Source organism: Lissotriton vulgaris, chromosome 9 (genome assembly GCF_964263255.1).
Source record: "Lissotriton vulgaris chromosome 9, aLisVul1.2, whole genome shotgun sequence".
NCBI classification, from domain to species: domain Eukaryota; kingdom Metazoa; phylum Chordata; class Amphibia; order Caudata; family Salamandridae; genus Lissotriton; species Lissotriton vulgaris.
In genome coordinates, this window is record NC_141697.1 from 256391817 (window position 1) to 256416075 (window position 24259).

The 24259-nt window shown below is 46.1% G+C and overlaps 1 protein-coding gene across 2 annotated transcripts in view; it reads left to right on the forward strand.

Moving 5' to 3' along the window:
• Positions 1–24259, forward strand: part of LTBP2 (latent transforming growth factor beta binding protein 2) — a 1419414-nt gene that overhangs the window by 1336831 nt on the left and 58324 nt on the right. For both annotated transcript variants that reach the window (XM_086937485.1, XM_086937488.1), the window contains 3 exons: positions 13880–14020; positions 19915–20094; positions 21051–21335. In XM_086937485.1, coding sequence (XP_086793611.1) covers positions 13880–14020; positions 19915–20094; positions 21051–21335 — 606 coding nt within the window. The remainder of the gene's footprint in view (positions 1–13879; positions 14021–19914; positions 20095–21050; positions 21336–24259) is intronic.

The following is a 24259-nucleotide window of genomic DNA, read 5'->3' on the forward strand; positions in this document are numbered from 1 at the left end:
TTTGGACTGATTCCTTCGTTTTTCAGTTCACTGTTCTCAAGAAAGGATTTTCAGCAATTCTTCTGACAGTCGGTTGCACAATTCTCCTTTTTCTTCTAGTAAAGAAGTAAAACTAGAATAAATGTGAACACAAATGAAAATAATGGCTGGCTATCCTATTGCCCAGCATTTTATTTCGTTAGAGATGTGTTGCTGGCAGTCAGCAAGCATTGGACTCTGGTACATTAATTGTTTTGAAACCATCTGGATGTTCCCTTGCAAGTAACACCTATCACATATGTCAACAAGAGTGAACTAATTAAACCAATAAGAAGGCACCAAGCATACTGCACTTCCATGCAGCTACCCATTCTGAAGTATGCAGTATTTGCTGGGCCTTCAAAACTGACAACATCAGTTCGGGAGTCATCTCTGAGGGTGGTGACAAAATGTCACTGAGGGGGGGTGACAAAATGTAAAAAATCCGTTCCCTCTTACCTGCCGTCTTCAGTGTGGCACCGTTGTGGGATGGCAATCCGTAGATTCGTGAGGCCCCTTCAAGGAGTCCTGCCGCAATACGGCAAATGCAGGAACCGCCCCGGGCTGTCTCAGGTCTAGCTATTCCACTGTCAACATGTGTGCACATACACCCACTCAACAATTAGATCACTGCTGTCAACTTCAGTTGGAGCCACTATAGGCTATTACAGCTCCATCGTCGCCATCAATGGCTCATCTGCTTCTGTGGCTTCAACCTACAAATTTTATGGAAGCTTCATGTCAATATCACTATGTGGAAAAAGGTAACAGTGAGAAGATTGCAACACCACACCAAATAACTGTTCCTACTTTTTGGATATTGCATGAAAAAAGTTTTTTTTAAAAGAGGTTTGTATTCTTTTTGATGTTTTTTCAACATATATTTTGTATCTAATTAGAAATTAAATCCCTTGTCTAACTTCTTTCATGTATCATTGCTCAAATATTCTTACGTACATGTATGCAGATATATTCACAATATACACCTTTATCATTATTCAGGGGATGTCATTAATATTGTTTTTTTTTCCTTTTTAAGACTAGCTTCTAAGAACAGTATGTGGTAACTAATAAATCAGAAGTGAATACATCTGACTGAATTGTGTGTACATTTCTTTCATATTATTCTGCTTTTCAAATGTGATAATCAAGCTTAAATTTATATATTTGTTATATTTAATCATTAACACTGATCATTTAATTTTTCAGTCATCATGAAATAGCAGGGTTTCTAGAAAGTTTATATGTGTGTGTTACATTTTGTTGTTTCAAATGAACACTGTCGTATAGAACATAAATGATGAAAAGGGCATTTCGCCTCTCAGTTGATTGTTCATTCTGAAAGTTTTTAACAAAGCTCATAATTATGGGGTCTATTAGGATGGCGGACGGATGGCCGCCACCGACGGTGGCAACTGCAGGCGATCACAACCCGAAAAACCGCTGGTCCCATTAGCATGACGGTGACGACCGCGCCGATGAGGTTTTCCGCCTGCCACTTTTCAGCCGGTAGCAGTCCACATGCCTGCTTTGCGGGTGGAACTGGACGGCTAAAATGGTGCCGTGCAGGGACAGGCTCTGCCCGCATGATTATGATGCCGGCGGTAGCCAGCCTTTCTACGTCAGTGGGACCGCCATGGAAATGCATGCGGAAAATGTCTCCAGGTTCCATTGTGGGTCCCCAATGTGTTGGGGGGTGTAGGTGCACTGGGGGGGGGGGGGGGGTACCATGTCCCTGTACCAGGTGGCAGGCACTGTGCAGTTCCTGCCACGCAGTGCAGGGATACACTGGACATGCTCCTTTTGACATTATGGCGGTGCTGCTGGCAGCAGCAACCGCCGCAATGTTGAAGCCCGCCATGGTCGGATTTTGACTGCGGAGCATACTAAAATTGGACCGGCGGTTATGCCACGGTCCTGGCGGGCGGTCCTTTCCCGCTACCATGGAGGTCAGGTGAGTTCCCGACGGCCATCCTAATAGACCCCTTGGTAACATAAACTGTGCACAGACAGCAAGTGTTTAAGGAGAACCTTCGCACTCCAGGCAACAAAAAGGGCAAGCATCACCAATTCCAAACTGAAGGATGCTGGGAGGCACTTGGCCCTCGCTGGCTGTCTGGTTAGCTATCTGGCTTGCTTATCATGTGCGCACAGCTGCTTCTACAGGCCACAAATAAGTAGGATTGTTATTAAACTAAACAATACACTTTATTGTTCCAAATCATGTATACAAGTGCGTGCAAACCAGCTGTGAAACTGAAAGTAGGCTTTTATTTGATAATGTGCAGGAAAAACTATAGTGCCTATAAGTGCTATAAAATACGTAGCCAATATGTTAAAATACTATTTGTGGTTTACACTATTCGTAAATTTGCGTGCTGACTTAATGTTCATCTTCTTTGTGGTTACAATTCATGTCATGTGCTCTATACTGGGTCAAGAGAGCAGATACCTGTGACTGTAGGAAATTCTATATATCTGCAATTGACTGCAGTTATAGATCCTGTACCTAAGAATTAGCCCTAGGCGTCAGACTGGATCCAGAGAAATATTTTGTAGCAGTGCCCCTGCGTGTCAGAAGGTGGCATTGCTCAACTCCGTGTCCATTGTTGGCGCCATGGTCGCCGGGATGATGTTGCAGTGTCTACTTAGACACCGCCCCTGCACCCTGACGTCAGTTATTTCTTTTTCCACACCAGCCAGCGCAGATCCAGAGAGAGCGTGCCCCTCCGTTATTTTTTTACTAAACTTTTTCGACTTTTGTCGATGTCTTTTTTGAGTCTTCAACTCCTGGTGCACGGGGGAAGTCCCATCGTCGGGCCTGTTTCAAGACTTATGACTCCTGTCACAAGCTGATGTTCGTCACCGATCCACACCTCATGTGTCTTTGGTGCTTGGAGCACGACCCCGATCCGAAGTCGTGCTCAAACTGCCGGGACATGAACTTGAAGTCTTTGCGGCAGCAGTCCCGAAAGCTTTTGGAGGCCCAGCAGTCTGCTGTGCGTCTTTGAGGTCCCAGTCAAGAAGAAGGTCGCAGGACTGGTCGCGGAGTCATCACCATTCCTCCTCGTAGTTTTCGCACTCCTCCAGTAAGTCGAAACACAAGTAGAAGGCGAAGCAGCAACGCCGCTCTTCGCCTTCTCCCCGTCTGTCGGCTGTCGCGACGCGGGACCCGGAATGCCGTCGCTCTCCGGTTCCATCTTCAGAGACTGCTGGGACCGCTCCGCGCTTCCCTCCCTTTCCCAGAGCGTCCACTGCCCTACTTAGTGCATTTTACAAAGCGCTCCATAGCATTTTTGGGCAGGCCGACTCCGCAGGTGCGCCTTTGGGCCCCTTGGACTCGGCTGGGGGCAGAGGGTCTTCGATTCCAGGGGCTTCGGCCTCGGCACCAGAGGGCCCCCATGAATCCAGGCCTTGGTCCGGATCAGTGCCACTCGACCTCACAGTACCTTCCCCGGCACCGATTCCAGTAATAACGCCCCGACGCCAGCTGTGACCCCAATCTGCGTCGACCCCGGCCTCACCCCCGACTAGGACCCAGTGCTTAACGGATGTCGTTTGACGTCGGCACTGGCGCCTGAGGTTTTTTTTGTTCAGCTGTTCATCACTGTTGTTCCCTATCGCCCTGAGTAGCAGCCATGGGAGGGTGAGGAGGACTTGGACGGTTCTGTTGACCCTCTAGCTGATCAGCTTGAAGAGCCGGACTGGCCAGAGAAGTTGGGTGACGCCATTGATCTGGATACCTCACCAGACCACGGTGTGCTTTCCCCCCCTACTGTGGCTATGTAGGACGAGGAATCTTCCTACGCTGTGGTGTTGCAAGTCCAGCTGATGCCTTGGGCCTCAAACTTCCTATGGTGGCAGTCAGGACTAATCTCCTGACAGAGGAGCTTCAGCTGGCAGCGGCTTCTTCGGAGCCCCTGCTGCCATTTAATGAAGCCCTAACCGACATCCTTCTGAGCACCTGGTCAAAACCCAGCACAGGCGCTCCTGTGGAAGCCACCACCCGGCCCGGGCGACCCACTTTTCCTCTCCCAACACCCCACCCGAGAGCTTGGTTGTCCAAGCCTCGTCCTCTAAAGGTGCATTCCCTAATGCTCCCTCTGATAGGGAATCCACAAAGCTGGACCACTTTGCGAAGAAGATGTTTTCTTCCGCCAGCTTAGGGCTGCGGTCGGTGAGCACTGCATGCCTCTTGGGCGGACTCAGCGCTCAGGCACTTCAAGGATTCTAGGGCTACGGCTACGGCTATACCCTTGGGTCTTACAGCAACCTCTCACCCCATGCAATCTGCCTTTTGCCCCTTTCATGGCTACAGAAGGGTTTCCCCACCACATTCTACCCAATCAGGCCACATGGCAGTGCAAGCTACCCAGCCTATGCGTGGCTGCGGACATTGGACCCAGAGATGCGGGTCTGGGGGCCAGCTGGCGGGCAAGTCCACCCACACCCCCCTGCAGCAGCCTCCAAACCTTCCTAGTCTGACCTTCAGGGTCACCAGAGGCCAGTGGGTGGCAGTATTCTCCATCAGCTCCCCCGCTGGCAAAACATCACGTCAGACAGATGGCTTTTGCAGGTAGTCCGAAGGGGGTACTCGCTCCCCTTCGAGACTACTCCTCTGTCGATGCCACCAGCACTCCATCGCATGTCGTAGGATCACTTGGCCCTTCTCTGCCAGGATGTTACAGCTCTCTTGGCCCAGGGAGCTATTGAATGGGTCCCTTTGCCAGAAGTAGGTTGTGGTTGCTATTCCCACTCCTTTCTGGTACCCAAGAAAGACAAAGGCCTGCATCCTATCTTAGACCGCAGGGACTTCAACTGCTTTCTCCGGAAGGAGAAGTTCAAAATGCTTATGTTGGCTCAGGTCCTCTCTGCCCTCGATCCCGGAGACTGGATGGTAGCGTTGGACTAGCAGGACACCTATTTCCACATCCCTGTCCTGCCAGCCCACAGGCGTTACCAACGTTTCACAGTAGGCCACAAGCATTTTCATTTTACTGTACTACCATTTGGCCTTACCAGCACCCCTCAGGTGTTCACGAAAGTCATGACGGTGGTAGCAGCTCATCTGCGCAGATCAGGGGTTCCAGTCTTCCCCTATCTCGACGACTGGCTGTTGAATGCGGGCTCACCCCAGGCTGTCATCTTCCACATCAAGACTACGGCGGACCTTCTGCTCTCGCTGGGGTTCACTATCAACATTCCCAAGTCACACCTGATTCCCTCACAGAAGTTCCTTTTCATAGGAGCAGTTCTGGATACAGCACAGTTTTGGGCTTATCCTCCCGAGCAGCGAGTACGGGATATTCACGCTATGATATTGATGTTTCAGCCTCTATTCCAGATTTCGGTGAGAATGATCCTGAGGCTGCTGGGCCTCATGCATCCTGCTGGTGGATCGTGCAAGGTGGCATATGGGGCTCTGCAGTAGGATCTGAAGTTCCAGTGGGCGCAGCATCAGTTGCAGTTGTGGCTCACAAACCAGGATTGGGTCAGCGGCAGATCCCTCTCCCTTCCCCAGCCAGAATTCAGAGTAACGATGGATGCGTCACTCCTGGGATGGGGCAGCCACCTGGGAGAGGCGGTAATCAGGGGTCTCTGGTCTCCGGCAGAGTACTGTCTCCACAATAACCTTTTAGAGCTCCGGGCGATCCGTCTGGCACTGAAGGCATTCCTTCCTTTTGTCAAAGGAAGAGTAGTGTAGGTTTTCACAGACAACACCACCGCCATGTGGTACTGCAGGGTGGGGGGGGGTTGTTGACCCAATGTCAAGCAGCTCTTCGCCTTTGGACATGGCTGGAACATCAGGGCATATCCCTGGTGGCTCAACACCTGGCAGGTTCCCTGAACGCCAGGGTAGACTAACTCAGCTGCCCGTTCATGATGGATCCCGAATGGCGTCTTTACTCAGAAGTGGTGCAAGGTCTCTTTCAGCAGTGGGGAAAGCCTTGGTTAGATCTGTTCGCTACCGAAGAGAACGCGCAATGTCAGCAGTTCTGCACATTGCCGTTTCCAAGGCGGCACTCGCTCGGTGACACTTTTGTCGCGAGGGAAGTTGCAGCCTCCTGTACGCCTTTCTGCCTGTACCACTTCTACCCAGAGAGCTGAAGAAGATCAAGCATGACCGGGCCCAAGTCATTCTTGTGGCTCTGGACTGGGCACGAAGAGCCTGGTACCCTGAGCTCTTGAGCATAGCCATCGATCCTCCAATCAGACTGCCTCTTCGGGAAGATCTTCTGTCACAGCAACATGGAATAGTCCTTCACCCGAACCTGTCCAGCCTCCACCTCCTTGCGTGGAGATTGAGCGGCGTCAGTTGACAGCTTTCGATCTTCCTCCCGAAATCTGTAATGTCATCTTGGCAGCCAGGCGTCCCTCCACTAAAACTGAATATGTCTGTAGATGGAACAAATTTGTGGCATGGTGCACAGCAAAGGCTATGGCTCACCTTTCTGTCCCTCTTTCAGAGGTTCTCCTCTTCATTCTATCTTTGGGCTAGCAAGGCTCTGCTGTGGGCACCCTTAAAGGCTATCTTTCGGCCATTTCTGCTTTTCTTCGTCTTCCTGATCAGACTTCTCTTTTCAAGTCACCTATTGTTAGCAGATTTCTGAAGGGCATTACTCATCTCTTTCCTCCTTCTCCTTTCATAATGCCCCAATGGGACTTGAACCGTGTCCTCACTTACCGTATGTGTGCTCTCTTTGAGCCACTACATAATTGTCCTCTTCGTCTTCTTACTTTAAAGACTGCTTTCCTTCTTGCCATCACCTCTGCTCGCAGGGTGAGTGAGCTTCAGGCTCTGTCTTCCAAGCCTCCCTTTCTTGCTGTCCATCCGGACAAAGTGGTCCTTCATACTAGGCCCTCTTTCCTGCCCAAAGTGGTTACCTCTTTCCACATAGGTCAGAACATCACTTTGCCTTCTTTCTTTCCGCACCCTTCCAAAAGAGGAGGAGAGACTCCACCGTCTGGACACAAAACGTACGTTATTTATCTACCTGGACCGCACTAAAGACTTCCGGGTGGAGGGTTAACTCTCCATGGGTTATGTGGGCACCAAGAAAGGTCGGGCAGTGCACAAACGTACCATCTCTCGATGGGTTGTTTTATGCATCAAGATCTGCTATTCTTTGGCAAAAAATGAACCTTCAGTAGGACTGCGCACCCACTCTATCAGGGGCGACGGCAGCCATTAATGTGTTGGGATAGGGAGTCCCACTGATTAACATCTGCCAAGCAGCCACATGGGCATCCCTGCACACGTTCACAAAACATTACAGCTTGGACACCCAAGTCCGGAGAGACGGCTTTTTCGGCTGTTCTGTTCTCCATGACTTCCTGGTGTGAACTTGGTTCGCAGACCCACCACCGTGGTTGACCTTGCTGGGGTATCTATTCTAAGGTAAGGAATCTATAACTACAGTCTCTTTCAGATGAACAAGTTACTTACCTTCGGTAACGATGTATCTCTAAGAGACATATGCAGTTATAGATTCCTTACCGCCCCACCCATCCTCCCCGTTCTGCGAACTGACTTCTAGGGACAGGGACTCCCTTACAGGGCCCTGGTTATGTGCACCAGTGGTCAGTGTCTTGCATAGCTCAGCACTTCTGGCATGGAAAGTCGTGTCAGAACAGATGTCAGTGCGCAGGGGCGGCGTCTAAGTAGACACCGCAATGTCATCCCAGCGACCACAACGCAGATGGCGGATGCGGAGTCGACCGACGCCACCTACCAACGCGCAGGGGTACTCCTACGAAAACATTTCTCCGGATCCAGTTTGACACCTGGGGGTAATTCTAAAGTAAGGATTTTATAACAACTTATGTCTCTTACAGATGCATTGTTATCAAAGGTAAGTAACTTATTCAACGTATCAATATGAGATTTTGTCTTTTTCCCCAGTATTATTTCATTTTTAGAGGATCCTTAGGGTTCAACTTCTAATTGGCTTTATTTTCCCCTTCCTCGAAGTTACCAGTATTCTGAGATCGGTAGCATCTGAGGTGGAGCAACACCAGCCCTATCCCAGGCAAGAGAATCTACTCTGAACAACACAGTTTCCTGGTGTCATACATACTTGTGCAACATGTATGTAACATACCAAAAATAGCACCTAGTACACTACACACAATGGAGTAAGGTCTCAAGGATCCCTGTAAATAGTGATGGCACACATTCTTTAAAGGGAAAACTGGTAAGTCCTCTCCCCTCTAAGGACACAGGTAATTAGGCATGTGCCTTGAACAAGAAGTTAGTTGGCAACAATCACTAATCACAGCTGGTATGAACCTTCAGAGGAACAATTCAGCTATGGGTTGGGGTAAACTTTGCCATAACAGCATAAATATGGTGTGAACTCAAAAATCCACTGAAAAAAACAGGAGGGTCAACATCAAATGCTCCCCTACCCTGCACACCTTCAGGAAGAGCCTCAAAACCAGGCTTTTTGGCTAACTCAGAACTGCAGATATTTAAAGCATGTAAATCAGTGAAAAGAAATGTGTAGCATTGTAATACATGTTACTTTCTTGTCTTCTGGTCTTAGTCTCAGGATTATGGGTTCGCTATCTCCATTCATATCTTTCATCGTCCTTCTTAGTGGTTTGTTTCAGCACCTCTTTTTATCTCTCTCTCGCTCTCTGTTTCTCTAACACATAAAAACAAACCAATACATAATTTCTCTTCCTCCCTCATTATCTTTCTTTATGTCTCTGGCAGTCTCTCTCATCCTAACATTTTCGCCTGCCTTTTTCTATCTACTTAGCCCCAGAATTAGGTAAAGGTGTAGGATACCACATCTTGTTTCATATCTTCCACAGTCATTTTTTTAACGCCTCTTCTTATTATCAATAAAAATACTTATACATTTCACAGTCATACTTAAGATTTTGTGTTCGTTTCTCTATCTCTGTATTAGCTGTCTTGATCCCAAGATATCTGTGACAGTTCATCACTCTTTCTGTTTTTCCGCCTCACTTTTATCATTCTGACTACTCCTTTTTGATGGATACTTCTAACTGCAGATTCCTCACCTTTTGAATGCCCCCCTGGTGGCAGACACGATCCCGAGAATTTATTTCAGCATTGCCCTTGTGTGTTGTTAGGTGGCACATGGGGCTCCGTGTCAGAGCTATCCTGCCCTGGATGTGACTTTAGGGCCCCTACATAGTCACCACCACTGCATGCTAGCATCAGTTCCTTTCTTTCCTTGCTTTTTAATGAGGATCCAGAGCTCGTTCCCTTGAATTATGTCAGATTTAACAGGCAATAATTCACATTTTTTTCCAGTGTGCAAGGGACATGTCCCCTTCAAAGCAAAATGGTTCAAACCTTGTAAGGATTGACACAAATAAACAAATGTTGGTGACACAGTCCCACAAGGTCTGTTTGTGGTGTTTGGGCTCCTCACATGACTTATTGTCGCACATCGAATACTCTCGAATGAACTTGAAAGCTTCTGGGATCATAAGGCCAAATCCTGTGTTGCAGTACATTGCTTGAAAGGCCTGGTCCTGCTCGGAGTTGAGGACAGGGACACATTCTCATTCCGAAGGTTGTTCTTGCAAGCTCTCATCCACCAGATTTAAATCATCAGATGAGTCTGAAAAGAAAAGCCTAAGAAGTTGAAACATGGCTCCCCTTCATCCCACCACTCCCACCATCAGGAGTTGTGTGACTACCGCCCCCCAGGGTACTCCCAAGCCATGGTCTTAATCTCCATTCTCGGCCCTAATACCGATGCAACCTGGATTCCTGGGAGGATGCAGATGAAAATACAGGATTTTAGAGAGGCTACGCTGTAGATGTTCGGTACCCCATCAGATAACTGTGGGCCGCCTTTGGACCCTAAGTTTCCTATGGGACCTCAAGTCAGTCCACCACTGGTGGATTCATCCCAGATACCAACTGTGTCCCTCTACCCCATTTTAGGGTAATCCCCAACTCTGGGTCCAGGATCAGGCCTGATACCCTTTACGGCACCATGACTGACACCAGAGCGTCGATGTGGAAGGTGGAACCCATAGTCATTTCGGACACAGAAGCAAATCTTCAGTAACCCCCTCTGAAGTTGCACCCTCCTCACCCCTTCGCTACCTACAATTCAGAGACACTTCCTTTACACTACTGACTGCCTGATCCCATTGATGACGATAATTCACAAATTTATGACTATGAAAATCTCTTTTTTCACCTTCAAGATGCCAGTCGTATGGATACCACCCCCGACACTGGCCTTCATTCACCCATTCCTGACCCATCGCTTGAAGAGTCTGCCTACTTCGCCTTGATTATTCAGAGAGCAGCAGAGGGCCTAATCTTGCAACCACCTACCGCTAAGGTCAAGGCAAATGTCCTAATAGAGGTCCTGCAGCACGTGCAGAACTCACATGAACCCCTCCTGCCTTTTAACAAGGCCTTAATCGACACACTGCTGGGCTCCTGGGTGAAGCCGGGATCTGGCCCACCTGGTAATAGGTAGATAGCCGGGAGACACATGTCTTTGCCTCGAAATTCAGCGTTTCTCCTGCAACACCCCACATCAGAAAGTATGGTGGACCAGGCCTCTGCCTGCAGGCTCAACCGAACACGTTTCTGACCAACCTGCTGGATAAAGTCAGAAAGCATTGGGACGTTTGCCAAACATATATTTGCCTCTGCCAGCCTCGCCTCATGCTCTGTGAACTTCAGCTGCCCTCTTGGACCTTATTTGCAGTGTTGTGGGACATAGTGGGGGACATCTTCCCTGCAGTACCAGATGGCCTCTAAACTAACCTTCAATAGATCATACAAGATGGTAAGGACACAGCGAAATATGTTGTATGCTTGAGCTTGGACACTACCACCTGCTTGGGCAGGGCAGTCAGGAGCAGCGTGGTCCATCGGCACCGTTCATGGATATGCTCCACAAGGTTCCCGAGTGATGTAAAACAATCCCTGCTAGCCATGCCATCTGATGGCACACGCCTCTCCGGAGACAAGGCATACTCAGCCATAGAGGCTTCAAGGAGAGCAATGCAACAGCACACTCCCTTGGGCTTGCATTGCCTATTTGGCAGTTCCCCTTAAAATGTTGCCCCATCCAGGATTCAGACGAGGGTTCCAGTAGAGGCCATGTCAACCCTTGTCTCAGCAACAGCAAATATCCCAGGCCTTTCGAGACACAGGTCTCGGATCCAGGCACCAGCATCCTGACCCCAAGGGCAACAAACTTTGGAATCCCTGGCCCCTCTGGAGACACCACAAAAACACTTTAATTTGCCCTTGTTGACTTTCAATCACCCTGTAGCAGGCCCAATCACCTTTTACCTCCAGGGGTGGTACAGCCGTACTTCAGACCTTTGGGTGCTCCACATCATCCAAAATAGATGCACCCTCTACTTCCCTCTCCACTTCACCGGACATGACTCCCACATCACAATGCTTCCTGAGGACCACTTGTCCATTCTGTGAGACTAGCTTGGATTTGGAATGCATTCCTCTCGTCCATCAAGGGGGAAAGAGTGCAAGTCTCATGGACATCACCACTGTAATGTGGTACTGCAACAAACAGGGTGAAAAGGGCTTGTGAGTCCAGTGCAATGAAGCCTTGCACTTCTGGAAATGGTTGAGTCATCTGGGCATTTCCCTAGCCATACAGCATCTGGCAGGATAGTTAAATGCCAGCTCATCCAACGTTGCCTAGTGGATCATAAATGGCAGGTGCACTCAAAAGTGGTACAAATCACCTTCCAACAATGGGGAGAACCCTTACTCAATGTTTTAACCACTGGCAAGAGCGCAAAGTGTCCCAACTTCTGTTCATTGGAGCTCCCAAGGTGGTTCTCACTGGGAAATGCCGTTCGCTCAGATTAAAGCCCAGGACTCCTGTAGGCCTTCCTGCCTAAAGTTTTCTTATCCAAGGTTCCATTGAAGTTCAGGAACAACTGGGTCCAAGTCATCCTAGTGGCCCAGAACTGGGGGAGGAGACTGTGGTATCCAGTACTTCTGGCCGTGAGCATCTGTCGTCTGATCTGGCTGTCCCTTCAGGCAGCAGTAGCCCGTGCAGGTAAGAGCAGTGGGGCTGGGTTGGGGGGGATTCGACAGAAGACCACGGGGGATATTAAATAAATATTTCATTATCCTTCGCCATCTGTCATAACCCCCCCACACCCAGCCCCACTACTCTTACCTGCACAGGCCGCTACTGCCTTCAGGAGGACCTCCTGTCACAGTAGCAGGGCAGAGTCCTGCCCTCTAATATGCACAATCTAAGTCTACTTGCTCGGATATTGAACGGCGACAGTTGACAGCTTTTGATCTCCCTTATTAAGGAGGAAAAATTATGTTGGCAGCCATGCATCCCTCAACTAAAACAATCTATGTGGGAAGCTGGGCCGAGTTTATTGTCTGGTTTTTGCCCTGAAATAGTCTACCTTTACAGGCACAGTTGTCTGACATATTACTCCTTTGTTTATCCTTTGACCAGCAACGCCTTGCTGTGGTGACAGCTAAAGGTTATTTATCAGCTCTTTCAGTCTTTATACATTTTTCCAATCATTAGTTTTTATTCAAATGAACTTTTGTGATGCACTTTCTAAAATGGCTGATCTATATGTTCCTGTCAAAACCATTTGTGATGCCTCATTGGGAACTTAATCTGGTTCTCACTTTTCTCATTTGAGCCAATGCACAACTGCCATCTCCAACTGCTCACCTTAAAGACAGCATTCCTCATAGCAATAACACTAGTTCATCAAGTGAGAGAACTTCAAGTTCTATCTATCCAAAAAATGGTATACCACCTTGTTCCCGGGTAAGCCTGAACTAAGGTCTAAAGGGGCATTTCTCCAGAAAAGTACACCTTTCCAAATAGGGCAGTACATTACTCTGCCAGCTTTCTTTGCCCCATCTCATCCATCTTAAGAGGAGGAGAGACTTCATCCCCTAGACCCAAAGTGAGCTTTGCTCTTTTATACTGATTATACCAAGGACCATCAAGTGGAAAATGAGCTGTTTGTGGGGTTCTCTGGGTCAAAGAAGGAAAAAGCTGTGCAAAAGTGAACCATCTCAAGAAGAATAGTCCTGTTTATTAAAATATCAAAATCTGCTTTCAATTGGCCAAGAAACAGCCTCCAGAAAGAATATGTGCTCATTCTACCAGGGAAAAGACTGCTACCACTGTGCTGATACGTGTTGAGTCAGTCTTGGACATCTGCAAGGCTGCTACTTGTATATCGGTTCACACATTCACAAAGCACTGTTGCATGGATTGCCAGATCTGGCAGGGGGGTATTTTGCCGAATCTCTCTTGCAGGATTTCCTGCTATGAGCCATTCTACATACCCACCACCTGGGGATGTGCTGCTTTGGTATGTATTCACATAGTGAGGAATTTGTGGTCTGAAGTATGCATCAGTTGCTTACCTTTGGTAACACTGTTTCTGGTGTATACTATATCTCACTTCTGATTCCTCACCAACCCACCCTCCACCCCATTCTGTGGAATGTACTCTTCAACTCTATGCTAATAAGATTCAATCTTAGAGACCTGCACGCTGGTAAAATTTGATTACTAAGGCTCTGTGTCCAGTGGCACAGCCAGATATCAGAAAGAAACTGACATCAGCACATGGAGGTGGTGACTGTGTAGGGGCCTCAACATCACACCCAGCAAGACAGTACAGAACAGATCTGACATGGAGCCACACAACGTCACCTACAGCTGCACGAGAGAATTGCCAAAGAAAATTCTTCAGAGCCAGTCTTGCACTTGGAGGGGGTATTAACAAGGCGGGGAACCTGCGGTTGGATAGAGAATCTACAGAAGGGGCGTTATCATAGATAAGTAACTTGTTATTCTCTCCCTCTCTCCACTTGCAGATCACGATGAGTGTGGGAACTCAAATGCCTGCCAGAATGGGGAATGTGTGAACACACCAGGGTCCTACCATTGTTTCTGCAGTCCCCCTCTGGTGCTTGATGTGTCTCAGAAACGATGCATTAACGCCACCAACTTACCAGGTAGGTATATGTGGGAGTTGAATGTGGTAGCAACAGAAAAATAAGTCAAGAAGCACATCTCTAACTAACCACTGCCTGTCTTTCCCAGGCTCTATTGGGCACTGGCCTTATCAGTCATATGTATGGTGTAGTAAGTGTTCAAAATTGTGAATGGTCTTCTCCCCCCTTATGTTACGCCCATGGTCCTCACTCAAAAACCTCTTTCTAACCTCTCATTTATCTGACAAATTACCTACATATATTGCCAAAATGGTCCTCAGGTGCCCCCAAAATGCAAATAATAAATGATATTTAGTGGAGCATTGTAGTTCTCATGTTGGGGTATTTTAGAGAATTTGTGGACATTTAGGTAGTTCTAAGTGATAATTTGAACTCATTTTACTTCTTGCATAACTTTCATTTGATTTATTGGAAATGTTGTTCTCCAGGACATGATCTTTTCTGATAATCATAAACATAAACTTTTTCTGTCCCATGCTTTATTTGGAAACACAGTTACACTGTGAAGTTTTAAATGGTTTGCTTTAATTTAATAAAGAGAACACATGGTGATATGTTTAAAGACAAACTTATAATGAGCATTGTTTTAAAGGAGACATTTAAGACATTCATAGTCTTGATGTATTCATTTGAGATGTACTGAGAAAAGTGGAACTTCTTATAATAATGTATCAAAAGTTTTTAATTTAATTTCAGTTCTTAGGAATGCTCTTAGAATTTAAATGTGTATTTTCTCAACATTCCCGCACACATTCATGCACTGAAAACATATTAAATGCGTCCTGATTAGAACCTTAAATACTTGTTTTAGGTAATCACTGTTCGTTTGGAAGACTTGAATCCTAGAGCTCATATTGATATCAGTTTTGTTTTACATTCCATTCTAAGTAATTTCCTGTATTGTACACTCACCCTAAAACTACACTGCACACCCCACTTCCAGCTAATTGTGGCATTCCTGAAGTTGCATTATTAGGTGGGAGGCACCAGAGACCCTCCAAATGCCTAATACCCTAGTCTGTTAGGGACGTTATCTGAGGCCTTCTGGGTACGGCCACTATGGGCAGACAAGAGAGTATCAGGAGACAATCCTGTCACCTCACTGGCACCTGGAATTGGCTGGACTGTGTTGACCTGGTACCTCCAAAACCCCAAGATAAGATAAGCGCTATACTACATGTCAATGAGACCTCATGCACATCTGTTGAGTCCCGTATAGAGGAAATCCGAGTGGAGTTTAGACTCCTCTGCAAAGATGAGAGTAAATTAGCCTCTAGGGTCACTAATACTGAACGTTGCCTCTCAGAGATGATGCCGTGTTTGGTAGATCAAGAAAAGTCCCCACAGGATCTCCGCCAACAAACTCAAAGACTGGAATACTGTGCGGAGGATGCAGAGGGGAGGGCCCACAAAACAACATCCGAATAGTGGATCTTCCAGTGGGTGAGGAGGGATCCCGAATGATGGTTGAATTTCTGGAACAGTGGGTCAAGACCTTCAGACCAAACCAATCCCTCTCCCCACATTTCTCAGTGGAAAGAGCACACCAGCTACCCTCCCACAGACTTCCTCCTGGGACGACACCACGTCCAGTGGTGGCAAAGATGCTCCATTACAAAGACAGAGATGCTATCTTTTAAGTGGCTAGACACGCAGATCTGCTGGAATACAAAAACTGATGCATATTGATATTCCCAGACTACACAGTGCAACAACGCTCCTCCTTGCTCGCAGTGAAGCGCCGTCCTTGGGACTTGAATGTGCAATACTCTCTTCTGTTTCCAGCTAAGGTAATGGTAATGCATGACCAACAAGCCTACTTCTTCACTGAGCCAAATTAAGCCTGGGACTGGGTGGAAACCCACTTTGAGGGCAGCCTTTGCCCTCCCACAGATAATGCCAAACCGGACTGGCAGGCAGAGAAGCCAGAGAAACAGACCTCTAAATAGGTCTGGGGGAGCTCCTAGAGTGCCCTCTCCTCATGCACTTCGCCAGAATCAATGATCGGCAATAGACACAGCATTTTCCCCCAACAACAATACTTGCAGACCCAACATAGTGACTCGAGTGATATCGCGAGCGAGGGTGATTTGGTTCGGCATGAGGGGCTACTGTCAGGCCCGGTAATAATGCAATGATCAGTGAAATTTCTACTAAAAGGTACCCGTCCCTTGCTCCTCACAGTTACTAAACATAGCCTCTGACTGCCCTTACTATAGCCCACCAGAGACTGAAATCCCACCTGATCGCGGGGAAGACTAATGACGGCATATAAATAGGCACCTTTGATGTGCATCCAAATGGCCCGGACATAGTTGTCTAACAATCAAATTGTTTTAAGAGGGTTTTTGAGCGAGAAATCTCAATGATTTTCTGGACTCAGTTGACTGATTTTTTGGTATAATCCTGCAGAAGTTGTTTGGTCCCCACATATCACAATTGAAGTTCCATTATGAGAAGACATTATAATGGAAGCTTTTTCTTCTTTATTGTCCCAACCACTTCAGGACCAGTATGCCACAAAATGTGCCTTGCAATGGACTGCAGCACCATACAAAAATATGTCATGCTGAGATAAAGGTGCAGCACCAAGCACCACACGTGTATATTTGCTGTATTCATCTGTATTTTTTAAGCGTAAACTTCCACATGTGTGTATCTTGACACTGTTAAGTGCCTGATACTGTCACAACCTCACTATTCTGACATTGTCATTTTAGGAGGAATGCTGAGGCTTGGGTAGAGCCATGTCTTTAGCAGTTTTCTGAACTTTAACAAAGAGGTTTCACCTCCTCTATCTGCTGGCATTCATTCACAGTTTAGCTACTGCAACCTAAAACGATCTTCTGCCTAGGATAACTTGAAACCTTCAAGCATTCAAAAGGTTGGCCTTTACAAATGTATGACTTTGATGCAGCCTGTAGTAGGAGAATCTGTTTGTTAAGAGAGAAGTCTGTGTAATGTCTAGCACTTATACACCAGGCATAAAAATGTAAAAGGAATTAGTTGGTACACTAGAAGCCAGTGTAACTTGATAGTCCTGGTGCAAGAGAACCATTTTTCCTGATATTTAGTCAGTCTAGGCTCTGTGTTTCTAGACCATTTAGAGGTTGTTTATCAGTTTTGCTGCCATTTCCTGGTACAAAGCATTACAATAATACAACCTCGTGGAAACAAATGCATTCATAAACGGAAATATTTGCTTGTAGTGAAAAATCGATTATGGGTTGCAAACCCCTAGTTGAAAGCTGCAGGATTACACCACACATTTAACTTGTCCCTCCATTATTAGACCTGCCTCCATTTTTACACCCGGAATTTTCAAACATTGGATGGTTCTGGGTTCCTGGTCAAGTGAAGATAGTATGAAAACATGATTCTAGACAATTGATTTTCGAGAAGTTATGAGTTCAGCTTTCTTCCCATTTGATTGAAAATAATGATGTCACCCAGCGGCGGATATTTAAAGTACAGTTGGGTAAGTTTGTAGTCCTTTGTTCGGAGCCCTATTGATCACATATGTGTCTGTGTATCGTCGGCGTACATAAAGGCCGTCTAGCCAAAAGAATGAATCATTTGAGCCAACTGGAGTTACCATATCTAAATAAAACAACAGCGAGATGAGTGCCGACCCCTGCGGCGCCCCACACGTCACGGGTGTGTTTCTGATCAGTCAGTAGGCGCCTGAGCAGGAGAAGCGAGTGCGTCTGATACCGAGGCGACCTATCTCACACCTCACGGTCTCTGGGACCGATAGCGCTACAGGATCAGGGCAGGTGGCACGCCCTGGTCTGCTTATCGACGTACGCCGTCCAGTACTTCTGTCGGCACACCCTCTGCCCTACCTCCAGCACGAAAACCTGCCGGGCCGGATATAGCCGATGGTGCGCGTCAACAAAAGAGGGTAATTGAATACACGCTGCGCATTCTAGAAGTATAGCCGGAAAGAAGTTCTCAAAACATCCAGATCTAGTGTTGGCTTTTTTAATCAGCGGCATAAATCGCGCCTTTTTAAATTCATCAAAAATACCGCCCACCTGTCGCGAAGAGCTAATAATTTCCTGAGCAGGGCAATGTGCTCTTAGTAGCCGGCACTTACATGGCGTGGAAGACAAGATGTCTGCACTCGCGCCAGATCGTTTACTGCTCTTTATTAAGGTTACACATTCTTCATCATTCAACGGGACACATTGGCTACTGACCTATTATCCACCGGGTAACAAGACGATTCGTTCGATTCCTTAATGCCTGAAAATACTGCTTTAGCAGTGTTTGGTGTGTGAAATATTTTCTCTGAGTAATACGTTGCCCGCCCTTAGCTTTTAGTTCTTTTTTTTTAACTTGTTATAAACTACTTCTAAATCTGTCCGCATTTTTTAGCAAGGAAATAGTTTTTTCACGGCTGTGTTCGAATTTACAAAAACTTTACATGAGAGGATGAACCGCAGGTTCAAAAGCAATATCCATACAGAGGCTCAAACACATCTCAGACGTATCATTCATAAATGAACTATAGTATCAGAAAATCGTCTTCCTGTACCCATCAACAATAAATACCTGATTTACCTAGTTTTAAAATCAGATGAGGTCTGGGAGATTAGTTAGACTTTAACAATTTGAACCATTGTGAACTTAGGCTGCACAAAATGCTCTCAGTACTGGATTAATAGTGCATCTGGCACACAAGAAATAAAAAAAAAACAATAGATATCACAGAGGTTTTTTTCACTCAAAATATATGTCCTGAATCATGTTTATTCGGCTTCCTTTACAATAGCGGGAACTTCATTTGGCCTTGCAAAGTTAACATGTGAGTATTTTTTGCACAAATAAGTGAGTTGTTGCAAGATTATTTGAGTGGAGTCTCTTATATTAATGACAAATGCATAATTGGTGATGATTTAGATGCATACTTGTTGCAACGTGTACAGAATACTTATTATACTTAAAATACAACAGAGGAGTGGTGGGGCTAGGGGTGAATTGTTCTAGGTTCAAGTAGGTTGCAGTAATCATAGAAGGAAGATCGATTAAACACAGGATCAGTTAATTCTTTTCAGGTTCGAAAAATACCGTGAAGTAAATTGTTGTGTCAGTAAGTGTTTTTCTGCATATCATTGCTTTCCCACCGAGGATCCAACAGACCAAGAAACAGGTTGCCACACCTAGGTGGGTAATATTTTAATATTGTGGCTGCCAACTGTGGGGATATTACTGCATGGCTCTGAGGGCAGAGGCCACCCCTCCTGTCTGGATATTATCACATGGCCCAGGGAAGAGATGCCTTCCTTGTCATATACTTATTATCACATAGGAACAGAATAAAAGGCCATCCCTGCTTTGAGGCCCTTATTATATGGCTGTTATTACATGGCTCTGAGGTCAGTGTCACCTTCCGTCAGGCACGGATATTATCATACATACTGACGAATGAGGCCATTATCTGTAACAATAAAACCGAGGCACACATTGTAACGGCAACCATCCTGTGTGAAGGTTATCACATGGCACAGAGTGACAGGTATCTCACCTGTGTGGACATTATCTTTTCCAGTATCTCATAGAGAGGAGTGTATCCATTCTGTTATAACCCGAGGAACAGATAGGAGAGGCCATCAGTCGGTGTGGATATTAACACATGGCACAGAGTAACATGTATCTCACCTGTGTGGAGATTATCTTATCACATAGCTCATAGCGAGGAGTTCATCTATTCTGTTATAACCGAGGCACTGATTGGAAAGGCCATTGGTCGGTGTGGCTATTAACATATGGATCAGATTGATAGGCGTTTCTCCTGTGCGTGAGTTTGTCCATCTTGTGATACATCTTAACTCCTATTGCTTACAGTAACCTCATTTTTGACAATGTAACCTTTGTTTATTTGCCCCCAGAGGATGGCGATGAAGTGGACATGCTTGACATGCACATAGATATCTGCTGGCAGAGAGTGGAGACTAACTTCATTTGCAGCGAGCCCCTACAAGGACGGCCAACCACCTACACTGAATGTTGTTGTCTGTACGGCGAGGCCTGGAGTCAGCAGTGTGCCCTTTGCCCCCCTCCTGCTTCAGGTGAGATGTTAGAGTTAAAAGCCTCGCCACCAATTCCTGCTGCTCTCATGTGGTGCAGTCATTTAGCTCCTCCCCTTACACTCTCATCTATAGCCCCTGCTTGCACTGGAATACCTCATAACTTACTCCCTATCCTCCCCTAAACTGCCTTTGTCTACTTCTGAATATGATACAATACCCTGTGGTGCCTCCTGCTGATTGTACAAGACCTTTTCCTACACTCAAGCCTCCTCCAATGATAGAATGGCCATTCTTTGGCCTGCTCTCCAACTCCAGGTTATTGTGTGCGGCAAGTTCTTACTGTGTTTACTAGCCTCAACGCCCCAAGTGGGCAGCATTTGCTTCAGCCTCTGCTAATTCTATAATTGTGGGTATTCTGTCCCCCGTTGTTTGTATAATGACCTGCCTTTACCTTGCGTCCAATCTTCAGCAGACTTAGAAGATGCTGACCTACTCTTTGACCTTAGCTGATGGTGCAAGGATCAGCTTTAGTATACTCTTTAAATAGCGCTTACAACAGCCAGACATCGGCGCGCCCTGGGACCTCTTTGATGGTAGGCGTCCAGCCCGTAACATGTTCTGACCTCAGTTGATAGAGCAGTGGCCTGCCATCAACCTGCCCACTGATCTCTGTTGAAGGTGCTGTGTCTCCTAACCCGAGCCAATTTAGCATTCCCCATACTTTATGACAGCCACCTAGGGTACAATCACCTGTCATTCCTCTGTTGTCATAGATCACCTGATGACATTTGAGCTTAGTTGGTGATGCAACAAGTAGCCCTTAGCAAGACCTCTTATCTAAGCTGATGATACAGCAGACAGTGCTTACACCCCTTGGCTTTTGCTTATGATGTTGTTGCCAAATGAACAGTACTTAACTCTAGACATATTATACACCAGTCATCTTCGCAGGCATAAGATTTTCATCCACTCCCTTCTTCTCTTCTGTTCCGCAGTTGAGTTTGCTGAACTGTGTAACCTTCACAAAGCTAGTGACCTTGGAAGAGACGCTGGGCTCAGAGACCGGACCAGCTATGAATATGGACCAGATGTAGAAGATTCTCAGTTTGGACTTTTTGGACCTGATTTGGGTGTCAGTCCATATTACAACTACTATGGTGCTCCAGACACACATTTTGGGTCAAGAGAACAAGGCAGAGACTTCGGGTCCAGTGTGCCCATCCGTACTCCACAGTTCCAGCCTGCAGGACCAAGGCCACAAGAGCGAGTTGACCAGATGAGTGAGTATGGCCATGCAAATTGATGGGTGAATACAGCTCGGATAGCAGAGGGGTGATCAGAGCACAGCAACAAGAGGGATGAGGAGGTTACACCAGCCAGAAGGGTGAGTAGAGCAAGTCAGCTTAGATAGGTCAGTTAAGCAAGTCAGCTGGAGGGGTGAATAGAGCAAGTCAGCTTAGAGGAGTCAGTAGAGCAAGTCTGCTGGAGGGATAAGAAGAGAAAATCAGCTTAGAGGGTTCGATAGAGCAAGTCAGCTTAAAGGGGTCAGAAGAGTAAGTCTGCTGGAGGTAGGAGTAGAGCAAGTCAGCTTAAAGGGGCCAGTACAGCAAGTAGGCTGGAGGGGTGAGTATAGCAAGTCAGCTTAGAGGGGTCAGTAGGGCTAATAAGCTTAGAGGGGTCAGTAGAGCAAGTCTGCTGGAGGGATGAGTAGTGTGATCAGTTTGAGGTGTCAGTAGAGCAAGTCTGCTGGATGGGTAAGTAGAGCAAGTCAGCTTAGAGGGGTCAGAAGAGCAAGTCTGGCCAAGGGATGAGAAGAGCAAGTTAGCATAGAGGGGTCAGTGGAGAAAATTGCTGGAGGGATGAATAGAGCAAGTCTGCTTAGAGTGGTCAGTAGAGCAAGTCAGCTTGGAGGGATCACTAGAGCAAGTCTGCTGGAGGGGTGAGTAGAGCTAGTCAGCTTAGAAGGGAGCTGAGCAACTCAGTTTAGAGGGGTTAGTAGATCAAGTCAGCTGGAGGGATGAGTAGACCAAGTCACCTTAGAGGGGTCAGTAGAGCAATACTGCAGGAGGGATGAGTAGAGCACATCAGCTAGAGGGGTGAGTTGAGTAAGTTTGCCAGCCGGGTAAATAGAGCAAAAATTAGCATAAGAGATATACTAATGTCCATTTGCACCTCTAGATGTGTAAATTGCAAGCTCACCCCCTCATAGCAAGGACGGGGGTTACACGTCCAGGTACAAGGCCTATTTAAATTACTTGTAGTAGGACTCTTGGCACCCTTGCTGCACAACCCATAGCGTAGCCCAGCCTGGAAAGCAACTGAGATACTATCAAAGAATAATACACATACCAGTCAGTGCTAACTCTGGTTCGCATCAGTCATTCCTCCTTCCATTCCGATATTTTGAGAAGCTTTCTCTCTCCCTGTAAATCCAGACAAAGGTATACAATCTGTAGGTAATTTCCAAAATACCAAGAATCTGCAAGCATTGAAGTAAAATTTCCTAAATCTGGGGAGAACTAAGAAAATGCTGGTGTGCCTGGACATCTGATTTTCCACAGGAAAATCTCTGCCACGGATTTGCCTGCCCCTAGTTATCTTCCACTTTATAATGAGGTGAGGGCAAGCTCATGCTTGACAACATAAGGTCATCTACACCTTACAATAAGGAAAGGGCGCCAAACACTTTCTAAAGAGAGCAAAGTAATTTGAATCATATAATCAGGATTTGTTAATCTTTTTCATAAAGCGGAAGGGTATTCACAATATATAAAGAATATCATTATGCAGAAGATAGGGTCATCTTACATGTAATAACGACAGAATCGCCTCACTAATTAGAAGCACAGGACCTTTTCAAACCTCATAATGTAAATAAAGTTGCCTGAAAATGTTTAGATGCATAGACTCATGACACACCTTATAATGCATATAGAGCCATCTCACAACATGCTGTAGATATAGCCATCCCTCACATTACACGTTTTGGGCCATCATACTTCTCTAAGATAGAACTGTGGTCATCTCACACCTTGGCAAATGACTAGGTCATCTCACAACTCAAAATGAGGACAGAGTCCAATGCTATATTACACACCATGCAAAAGGTACAGATTGATTTAATAAATTTCAGAACATAGGAGTGTGGAGTGACAAAATAACAGTGAAATGTATTCAGTGAAGCATTCATTCATCAGCAAAACAGTAGTGCCAACTGTGTGTTCAGCATAGATCTGATCTACCCTATCCCTCGTACACGTTTACTCTGTTGGTTCTAGGGTACACTAGGAGAGAAAAGTAAAATAGTTGTGTAGACCAGTAGATACACTGTACTCATTTCTGTGTAACTGGAAGTTCATACATTCAAATTGCACGGGTTCACTCTATTTCTCATCATCTTCGTCTATCCTTCCTAGGACTATCAATTGAGTAGCACCTATCACCAGCACCTCAAAGCAATGCACTTTAATATCTACTGTATTGCTGTACTATTTATCAAAGTTATTTTTTCTGAATGCTGCTATCATGTAGTTCAAAATCATTAAGGGCCAGATGCATCGAGCATCCATTTAGCGATTCCTTATTAGCGAAAAATAAGGAATCGCTAATAAGGAATGGCAAAATGGAATGCATCAAGCAATCACTACAAAAATAGAGATTCCTTAGAATTCCTTAATTGCGACTCGCAAATTGCAAGTCGCAATTAATGAATACCTCCCCATTCATTCCTATGGACCTAGAGGCCCATAGGAATGAATGGGAAGACAATCTCAATTTGCGAATCGCAATTAGCGATTCGCAAATTGAGATTGCGAGTTCAAGGGTGCTGAATGTGATCTGTGCACATATGTTGCGGACACACATGCCCTTAGGGCATGTGTGTGCGCAACATGAAACTTTGAAAAATGCACAAAAGTGCTTTTTTCTAAGTTTTTGCAAATTACCATGAAGTTGTACTTCGTGGTAATTTGCGTGCCCTATTAGCGAATTCGCTATTTTTTATACTTTCATGCATTGCATTTAAGGAATCTCAATTTGAGATTCCTTACATGCAAACAATCGCAATTAAGCGAATTCTCTATTTGCGATTTTTGCATTTGGGATGATGCATCCCAAATGCAAAAATTGCACTCGCAAAGGGCCAGATTCTGAGAATCTGGCCCTTTTGCGAGTGCATTTCGCTTGATGCATCTGGCCCTTACTT